Source organism: Silurus meridionalis, chromosome 28, assembly GCF_014805685.1.
Source record: "Silurus meridionalis isolate SWU-2019-XX chromosome 28, ASM1480568v1, whole genome shotgun sequence".
Taxonomy (NCBI): domain Eukaryota; kingdom Metazoa; phylum Chordata; class Actinopteri; order Siluriformes; family Siluridae; genus Silurus; species Silurus meridionalis.
In genome coordinates, this window is record NC_060911.1 from 1,614,520 (window position 1) to 1,625,000 (window position 10,481).

A 10,481-nucleotide genomic window follows, 5' to 3' on the forward strand; every position below is an offset into this window, starting at 1 on the left:
TTCATATTGAACATTATAAGAAGTTTTTAAAAACAGAACAATAAAAGGTCATTAAAATTGGTTGCTGGTAAATCATGGTATATCAGTGGTGCAGGTGTTGGAGATGTGGTTCTTGTACCTGAGTCACTTCTCATAGACTTCGAGTTACTGAGAGAATGTACAGGAAGGAGAAGTTTTGACCCTCTACCATCATGATCTAAGAGAAAACAGTGGTCTCTTAACTATAGAAAAACCAAGAGTCCAATAAGCAAAGCCTTGTTTGCCACCCCTCTGGTAGTGTAGTGGTTAGCAATGCGGCCTCTGCTATCTGACTCACCCGGTTCAATTCCTACCCCTTAGCTTTCCTTTAAATTGTTTAAAAAGTTTTATAAAAGAACCAAAAAAGGTCCTAAAAAACAGGTTCTTGCAGGAGATCCTGTGGCTCAATTGGAAGAGCTTTACCTCTGGGTTGAGAGGTTGCTGGTTCAAACCCCGGCCAGGATTCAAAGTTAAGAGTGTGGAAGGTTCCGGTGACCATAGTGAGGAAGGTGTCAGAAATGGCTGCGTGGAAGGTCAGTTGTGGACGGTTTCAGAGGGTGTATCCCAAACCAGGGGGGCAATATTCAGGCGTCTGCCCCCCTGGCATCTGAGAAGCTGAAAACAGGGGGTTATGAAGCAAAAACATCCAAAAAAGTATCAACTTAGGCTCCTGGCAGAAATTCATATTTTTCTTAAACAAAATCTGCCCCCTAAATGCAAAACTATCAACCTCAATTTTTATTTATTATTATTTTTTTTTTTTAAGGCTGTAACCCAGCAGGTCTTCACAGACTTTGTTCACAATCACCCACTGCATTGCTCACCACACACTAATTTCCACACAACTTACCCAGAGTGGGGACAGGCCAGATTTGAACCAGCAACCTCTGAGCTCAGAGGCAAGGCTTTTACCACAAAGCCATCAAGTCCCACAACTCACCTTCTTTTTTTGGGGGGTTTATCCTTCGTTTCATGCTTCAAAGCAAGAAATTCAGACCAGAAAGAAACGCAGAAAGCAGGATTCAAACCCTGAACCCCACCAACAGCAAAATACCAGTCTTAACCCACTGAACCATCAGGAAGGACAGGCTGTGCCAATTGTTAGAGCAGGTCTATCTTTTCTTTCAAACCATCAACACAAGAATATAATGCTAAAGACAGACTTAGGAAGCAAACCTATATCATGACTAGCAGGGACAATGCAGGATTTGAACCCTGATTCACACCATTAGCGAGGCACCAGCATTAACCCACTGAACTATCAAGAAGGACAAGCTGGAAAGCTTGTTTAGAGAAGGTCTATCTTTCTTTTTAACCCATCAAAACAAGAATATGAAGATGTAGGAATCAGGAATTTAACCTACCTCATGACTAGCAGACAGAAAGCCAGGTTTGAACCCTGACCACCAACATTAGCAAAGTACCAGCCTTAACCCACTAAGCCATCAGGAAAAAACAGGATGGGAAGCTTGATTAGAGCAGGTCTATCTTTCTTTTCAAACCATCAACACAAGAATGTAACGCTAAAGAAAGATGTAGGAAGCGAATACAGATGTAAGTAGCACAAGTTGAACCCACATTGTAAATAACAGGAAAATAGCAGGATTCGAACCCTGATCCCCACCACCAGCGAGATACCAACCTTAACCCATTGAACCATCAGTGAGGACAGGCTAGGAAGCTTATTTAGAGCAGGTCTATCTTTCTTTTCAACCCATTAAAAACAAAAATATATCGCTAAAGAAAGATGTAGGAAGTGAATCCTGATCGTGACTGGCAGACAGAAAGCAGGATTCGAACCCTGAACCACACCAAAAGCAAGAAACCTGATTTAACCCACTGAACCATTAGGGAAGACAGGCCAGGAAGATTGTTTAGAGCAGGTCTATCTACCTTTAAACCATCAACACAAGAATATAAAGCTAAAGAAAGATTTAGGAAGCAGGAACATAACCTACATCGCAACTAGCAGGCAGAAAGCAGGATTCAAACCCTGATCCTCACCATCAGGGAGGCACCAGCCTTAACCCACTGAACCATGGAAGAGATCAGACTGGGAAGCATGTTTAGATGAGGCACAAGCCTCAAACCACTGAGCGACCACTGCTGAAAAGCATGTGTGCTTTTTGGAGGGTTCATACTTTGTTTCATGCCAGCGCAGTAAGAAAGAAGGCATGTAGGACTGGCTTTGAAACCTTATCACCAGCGTGGACTATATTAAGGACCATATTCAAGCACAAGCCTTAACCCACTGAGCTACCACAGAAGTGCCTGTTTTTGATGGAGTTGTCTTTCATTAAAGAGCAGGAAATCAAGAAATTAATCCAACACAGAAAGGACAGAATTGAAATGTTTTCAGAGTGGACAAGGTCCAGAAGTTTTATTTACCAACACAACAACCACCAGCTCGAGCAGGAATCAAACTCTCAAACTCATTCTCATGGGGACCTTGACATTAACCCACTAGGCTATCACATCTATCTATCTATCTATCTATCTATCTATCTATCTATCTATGATGTGAGGTCCAGTTAACAGCTAAAACAGGAAGCAGTAATAACTACTTTTTACTTAAGTACATGTCAGAGCCAATTTTAAAACATGAGTATCTGTACTTCTACTTAAGTAAAGGATGTGTGTACTTTTGCCACCTCTGATAAAAACATGTATTGAGGTCAGAGGATTTTTGTCGTGTTCAACAGTTCCTGTGTCTAAAAGAAGTCATAAAATTGGAGGATTGTTAACAACTTCACCCAAAAAGCTAATGGATATTTACACAGGGAAAGTTCCTCATCTTCAGAGTCGGGTTACGCACCTGCTGACGCCGATCTTCTGCATGAATGTGAATGAGTGGTGTGAAGTTCACACTAAAGTGCATGAATTTAGTATTAAATTCTCTTCAGTCAGAGAGCATCATCATCACTGTACCGTCTGAGAACCGTTTGATGTTTTCATGTATTCTGTTTTTATTAAAATTGAGTTTATATATAAAACTCTCATGTCTCCTTCATTACAGATTGTGGTGCACTGTATTTCTCACATGATCATTTTACTAATACAACTTTACAACTGAATATGACGAAGTGAAATACTATTAAGGATAATCTACATAATCCAATTTAAATTACATAAGAAGGCACTAGAATGAACAACTTGATTTGCACAATAACAATCTGATCAAATAAAATAAAAATCGAAAAAGAAGAAGGAAATGAAGATCAGCAGGAAACAGCAGGAAGAATCTAAACTATAAGGGCTAATTGTTAAAAAGATAATCCTGCTAGCTAAGAAACTTTAGCTATGCTAACTTTAACAAGCTTTAGCAAACAGTACCAGTGTTACCCAGCTTTCGCTCAGAATTTGACTTGTTTCATTTCTGCTGCTTTTAATTCGATCTTTGATAAAAATATATATATATATATATATATATATATATATATATATATATATATATATATATATATATATATTTTATCAGATTTAAACAGAAATCTTTACAATGAGAAGATGATCATATTTTACAGCTAATATTACACGTGTCTGTTCTGCATATACAAACAATACAATACGATACAATACAATACAAAACAGGGTTTTAGGGTTTGTGTTTCCATTGTCTTCATCACACAATCTCTCTTTCTTTCTTGTGGACTTTATCCAGGGAGGAGCGCAAAACTCCCTCCTTCCTCCCTGGTCAGAGTCTACTATGAAGGAAACTGGAGAAATGACGAGGAATAACGAAGCAGGTATATACATATAGAAAGGAAAATGAATCGATTTTTAACTGGTGGATTTTGTTAATGTGAATAATTCAGCAGTGTGTCGTAATGTAGAAAGTAATCGGAGTAAAATATGAATATAAAACCGTGTAGCTCCAGCGTGAATAAACAGAACATCACACCATTTCCTCATTAGATAAAAGCAACTGATGAGTTTGCATTATTATCATTAATATTATTCTTATTATCAGAATGAAAGTATTTGCATTGTTATTATTTGCATGTTTGATTTGGTTTTTATTCTCTGCAGCCATGCTACTGATCATCATTGCTTCTGTTCTCACCTGTTCTGCAGCAGGTAATATATTTATGTGGATCTTTTCCTGTCATATAATACGTTCTGAACAGATATCAAGGTACAAAACCAGGTCAAGATCGAAGTAAAGAACAAAACCCAACAGCTTGCTAAAGACAGGATATACTGCTTTCCTGCTTTGTTAGACCACAATAACCAGGTTAAAGCCCTGGCAGTGAGCAAACCCATAACTCCAGAATCTTTTGCATGGAAAATATATTACCTGCAAATTTCTCAGCATTCTCATGGGATGGTGGGAAGTGGCGGTTGGTGTGCAGGTTTGGGAGGCACAAGTGAGGGAAAGTGTCAAGATGCCTTTGTGTTAAGATGTGAAATATGACTGAACTGCTTTCCAATGATTTGTCTGTGAGAGTTAAGGGCTTGACCTCATCTGCTGCAACCTGATATATAGAAACTAAAATGAAATACAAAGGTCATAGTACTTGCTGAACAGTGGTTTTTTTAGGGTTCTGTAATTGTTCATTGGATATTTGTCTTCCTAAAATGGGTGCATTTGGAAACCATTCTGATGAAGAAGCACTTTGAGAGTTTTTTGTAGTGTATGAATTCTATCAGTTTGACTGTGCATGAAGCCTTGAATTAATTCTATGACTAAATTCGTGTCTCTCACACAGATTTCTCCATTGTCACCCCCAATGCTTCAGTCTCAGCATGGTTGGGTTCTTCAGTCATCCTGCCCTGCAGTCTTTCTCCACCTTTAAACGCCAGAGATTTTGAAGTTCAGTGGTATAAGAAGAAGGATTCTCAAAAGACGGTTCTGCTTCACCAAGAGCAAAAAGTCCAGGAGAATGATGTAGATGATCAGTACAGAGACAGAGTGTCTTTGATTGGGGAGCTGGACAATGGGAATGTCTCTCTGAAACTGGACAACCTCAAAACAGCTGACAGAGGGGAATATACCTGCTTTGTAAAGAGCCTCAGATGGTATGAGAGGGGCAGCATGAACCTGGTGGTAAAAGGTACAAGAAAATACGACTTCTTATTGACTAAATAACAGATGAAGTAAAGAAAAAGACATGATCATCTTATGTATTTTCATTGCATTTTCTTGGATCTTTATAAAACAAACTCATGTTCATGTTCACCCAGCCATAGGTTCTACACCTGTCCTTTCATATCAGGAAGCTGGGGAACAACTGAACGTTTCCTGTACATCAGACGGATGGTCCCCCAAACCCCTACTCACCTGGAGAGACAGTACAGGGCGAGAACTCACGAACACTTACACTAAGTACATTACTGGTGTGTGTTTTCATTGAAATATCTACTGGGTGACAAGAAGGTCTAGTTATAAGAAATAAACAAAGAGGCGCTAATCCAGGACAACATGCAGGCTCATAAAACCATATTTTATTCACAATAGAACAGAAAATATGTTTAAACTGAGGAAATGCACCATTTTAAGGACAGGATAAGGTCATTTTGAATTTGATGACTGCAACACAACTCAAAACAGTTGGGACGGGGCAACAAAAGTGACTAGGATGAAAATCAATAAAATAAAAATCAATGAAAATCAAAGTGGTGGTGATCTTTGGGCCCTCAGGCAGCACTGCATTTAAAACAGTTATGATTCTGTAATGGAAATCAATGCCTGGGCTCATTCCCACCTCCAGAAATCATTGTGTGTGAACACAGTTTGCCATGTTATCCACACATGCAGGTTAAATCTCTATATTGTAAAGGAAAAGGCATGCGTGAACATGATCCAGGAACACCATGGCCAACGTTCATTTAAAATTAACTGTGGCAAAGTGGAAAACTGTTCTGTGGTCAAACAAATAAAACAATGTTGTTTTTTTGGGGAAACCATAAACACCATGTCCTCTGTACTAAAGAGGAGACGGACCATCTGGCTTGTTATCGGCACTCAGTTAAAAAAACGCATCGTATGGGAGTTCATTAGTGCCTGTTTGGAAACATCCTTTTCATGAAAAATATTTGAGCAGGACAATTCTAACTGCATACTACATTTATTACAATAACATGACTTTATCTAAATCTTTCCTCTAAACCTTTTTGTCTAACACTGCAACTTATCTCCATAATTATTCAATTTCACCAAACAGTAGCAACAAAAGAGGACCATGAACAGAGCCCTGTGGAATACCATACAGAACGTCCTTTAAAGATATGGTCACCTATTTCTCACTTTATATGCATCATACCAAATTAATGACATTCTAGGGAGAACAGTTGAGGGTCTCTGGTATTAGGATGCTACTAAATGTGTTAAAAATCACAACAAAAACCCTGTGGATTATAGTGTGTGATCTCTCCTGTTCCAGACTCTGAAGGGTTGGTGGATGTGAGATCATGGATGCTTTTCTCTCCATCTGACTCTGAGTGGATCTCCTGTACTGTAGACTTAAACCTTCAGGGAATGAAAGAGAGCAGAGTTGTGCCTATGAAAAGTAAGATATCTCTTACTACTGTATATAGTACAATTGTAGAATTAAATGTACAAATCTGTAGTTTCTTTTTTCCTGTGGTGGTGAAATCAAGAAAAAATCAAAACTGTTCAACCAGGAAATGTGACTAAATAAGTAATAGATTGTAAACTAATTAGCTAATTGTACATTAAAGTAAAGGCATTTTCCAGGTTTCCCAAATATGCAGTACATTTTTTTTAAACAAATGAATGTAGTCTTTTTGGCTGCTTCTCTCTTACTTCCATTTAATTGTATTCTGATATACATTATTTCTTTACCAAAGGTGATCTTTCAGGAGGATTCTGGTTTGAAGTGTTTATCTCGACTCTAGTGCTTTCAGTAATCGTCATCATAATCTACACCATTCTCCTGATTTTACACCGGAAAGGTATTCAAGAAATATTCAGGATTTTCACTATGGAAAGACAGACGTAAAAACACTCTTTTTGTCGTCTTTTCTTGGAACAGGTTTACTCCCACACTGTTCATCTCGCAAAAATGCAAAAGCAGCAGGTAACATTCATCCTGTTCTTCTGCATTTCATTCAAACTCAGAAGAAGCAGTTTATTTATTTTCATTTCTATCATGCAGCTGATTCTCATGAATCCTTACCTGGAGAGACGATTCCTCTTAAAGCTACAGAGAACCTGCATCAAGGTCATTCCGTTAATCATAACATTGTAGATTCTCACTAAACCACCAGTAGATTTAATTCAGTTATTACATGAGATTACATGCCAACTATAATAGGGGAAAAAAGATGTATAAAATATCATAATGGTCATTATAGTGTTTATAACACCATTATAGTCTTTAGTTTTCTTACTTTGCTCTTAGAGATGTCACTTCTATAAACATTCAACATGCCAACATTTTCACAGGTGTCTGTTCAACATATGAACCTTCAGATTCTACTGAACAACAGTCTTGGAAAGACAGATATAAAGGTACATGATCCCATCATTCATCTTTTCCTACATTTACTTTAACTGAACATCTCAGAATCTAAATAAAATCTAAATGGATCCTTTTTTTCATCAACAGCGAGTCTCACACTGGATCCATCATCAGTTCGACGTCTCTGAAAGTGTCTGCAGATAGGAAAATAGTTTACTGTAGAAAACCAAACAGTGGTCCTGAATGTAAATTTCCTCATCTTGTGAGTAAAGAGGAGTGGAGTTCAGGGCAGCACTACTGGGAAGTGATGTTGTGGGATAAAACATCTACAAAACCAAAATCATCATGGAGTGTAGGAGTGATTCAGAAACACACAACAGAGAACATCATCAGAACTCTGTGTTATAAAGAAGGCACTGGTTTATACACTAATACTCATGATTTCAGTATAATAACCACTGAATTCAACGTGAGGAAATTAGGAGTGCATTTAAACTGTGACAGGAAATCTCTTTCCTTTTACAACGCAGATAAAAACACTGATAATCATCTCCATACATTTTATAACATACCACAAGGCACATATTTTGCGTTCTTCAGTCCAGGGGTGAAAGATTCGCAACCTCTCAAAATTATAAATGATCATGAAAACTCAGAGGATTGCTGTCGTGTTCAGCAGGTAGAACTTCCTGGGTCTAAAATAAATGGTGTTCACACTTAACAACTTCACCCCAGAAGCTATATGGATATTTACTCAGTGAAAGTTCCTCATCTTCAGAGTCGTGTTACGCACCTGCTCACGCGGATTCTCTGGAGGAATGTAAATGAGTGGTGTGAAGTTCACACTGAAGTGCATGATTTCAGTATCCAGATATCAATATGTTTCATGTTTTTGTGTAGTTGCTTTTCTTTTCTTTTATTAAAATTCAATGTATATATTAAATGTCTCCTGTCTCCTCCATTGCAGGTTTTACTCTTCTATATTTCTAACTTCATAAGAATGTTCTAGAATGAACAATAATTTGATAAATTAGAATTAAAATAAGAGAATAAATGCTACAGGAAAAAACCTCACAGCGCTGAAGACCACACACACTAATGGCATGTAGAACGTAAAATATAGGGATTATTCATTCTGAAGATCATGCTAGCTATGTTTTGATTAGATCAGATTCGTCTAGCCTTACCTTCTTATCTGCTTCATGAAAATGACTTAAGCAGTGCTTATGACGTATAAAATGAAAGGTACTTATTATACAATAAAATCACAAAAGGCATTTTTAATTGTCTTTGTCACACTTTCTGGATTTTATCCAAAACTCGTTCCTTCCTCCCTGGTCAGAGTTTCCTATAAAGGAAACTGAAGATGTGACAAGGAATAAGGATTTTGCATCTATAAAGGGAAATAAATGAGTTTAAACTGGCAGATTTTGTCGATGTGAATGATTCAGCAGTGTGTCGTAAATTCGAAAGTATTCAGTGTAAAATATCAGTATACATCCCAGGTGATTCATCTCCAGGTCAAGATCTCCAAATAACTCTTCACGAATCTCTGCTCTCCCCTTCAGCCACTGCTCGTAACCTTGAACTGTCTTTTTTCCCACATGTCGCTAATGTTGCTCGTTCTTGTCGATTTCTTCTCTATAACATCCGAAGGATTCGACCATTTCTGTCCATACAGGCTGCCCAGGTGCTTGTTCAGTCTCATTTCGAAACTTGTCCACTGCAACTCTCTGCTGGCAGGTCTTCCCCTGAACGCTATTCATCCACTGCAAATGATCCAAAACGCAGCTGCACGACTTGTGTTCAATCAGCCCAAGTTCTCCCACACCACCCCACTGCTGCTCCTTCACTGGCTTCCAGTAGCTGCACGTATCAGATTCAAAACACTGATGCTTGCCTACAAAGCCAAAAATGGACCAGCACCATCTTACCTCAGAGACCTCATCACATCTCGCACTACACCACGCTGTCTGAGATCCTCCAGCACTGCTCCACTGGTACCACCTTCTCTCAGAATGAGAGGTAAGTACACTTCAAGGCTCTTCTCTGTTCTGGCACCGAGGTGGTGGAATGAACTTCCCCTAGATGTCCGTACAGCAGAGTCCCTGACTATCTTCAAGCGACGACTGAAGACCTACCTCTTCCTGAAACACCTAAATTAGCACTTCCAAGTTATAGTTATATTGAGTTTGTAGTCTTGCGTACCAGTGTAGATTTATTCATTACTAGAGATTTAAAGCACGTTTGTACGTCGCTCTGGATAAGGGCGTCTGCTAAATGCTGCAAATGTAAATGTAAATGTACAACTGTACAGCTTAAGTGTGAACTAACAGACTATCACACCATTTCCTCATTAGATAAGAGCAACAGACGAGTTTGCATTATTATACTGTCATTAGTCACGTCAGTATTAGTAGCATTTGCATTTTTATTATTATTTGCATGTTTGATTTGGTTTTTATCTTCTGCAGCCATGCTACTGATCTGCATTGCATCTGTTCTCACCTGTTCCGCAGCAGGTAAAATATTTATGTGGATTGTTTACTGTCAAATAATATGTTCTGAATCTCAACCTTAATCTTCACACTCAATCACTCGACTTTTTTCATTTATTTACTTCATCATTTATTTTTTTATTTATGCTTCAGATATTTAAAGTAAACAGAAATCACAGAGAAAATCAGATTCTGGTCATTTAAAACATTTAATATGAAACAAAACAAAACATCACACTGACCAATTTACACTGAATCAAAAACAATAAAGTGAGATTAAAAAAAATAATAATAAAAAAGAACGAGGTTGAAGTTGTGTCACTTGCAGTATCGATCAGCTTTCATCTTAGCTCTCCTGTGAAGAGGAAAAAAAAAAAACATATGATCAACAATTCAGGAGGAAGTGTGTGACACCACCTGGAGACCATGGACTGTTCTCACCACTCTCACCATCCCATAATACTTTAGAGATCACTAATTTCCATGGAAACACAGTGGATTATGTCAATTATGACACGTGAATTAATTGAAGAAACCCTCT

The 10,481-nt window shown here is 38.1% G+C and overlaps 2 protein-coding genes across 2 annotated transcripts in view; one reads left to right on the forward strand and one right to left on the reverse strand.

Moving 5' to 3' along the window:
• Nucleotides 1-3,692: 3,692 nt before the first annotated feature.
• On the forward strand, nt 3,693-7,845 carry LOC124381593 (butyrophilin subfamily 1 member A1-like). The gene is made up of 10 exons (XM_046843370.1): nt 3,693-3,764; nt 4,048-4,095; nt 4,728-5,072; nt 5,203-5,355; nt 6,402-6,527; nt 6,829-6,933; nt 7,014-7,058; nt 7,137-7,202; nt 7,427-7,492; nt 7,590-7,845. The coding sequence occupies exons 1-10, from the start codon at nt 3,725-3,727 to the stop codon at nt 7,628-7,630; spliced, it is 1,035 nt and encodes a 344-aa protein (XP_046699326.1). The 5' UTR covers nt 3,693-3,724; the 3' UTR covers nt 7,631-7,845.
• A 2,285-nt stretch (nt 7,846-10,130) lies between these two features.
• The window catches only part of frg1 (FSHD region gene 1), a 3,217-nt gene continuing 2,866 nt past the window's right edge, over nt 10,131-10,481 (reverse strand). Inside the window, exon 9 of the mRNA XM_046843084.1 lies at nt 10,131-10,295. Within this exon, the coding sequence (XP_046699040.1) occupies nt 10,259-10,295 (37 nt within the window). The 3' untranslated portion in view covers nt 10,131-10,258. The remainder of the gene's footprint in view (nt 10,296-10,481) is intronic.

Excerpts from the sequence above, each read along its gene's own strand:
- LOC124381593 (XM_046843370.1), top strand. The coding sequence starts at position 3,725 with ATGAAGGAAACTGGAGAAATGACGAGGAATAACGAAGCAG. Across the intron at positions 7,203-7,426 it reads TACAGAGAACCTGCATCAAG|GTGTCTGTTCAACATATGAA; the intron begins GTCATTCCGTTA and ends ACATTTTCACAG. Across the intron at positions 7,493-7,589 it reads TTGGAAAGACAGATATAAAG|CGAGTCTCACACTGGATCCA; the intron begins GTACATGATCCC and ends TTTCATCAACAG.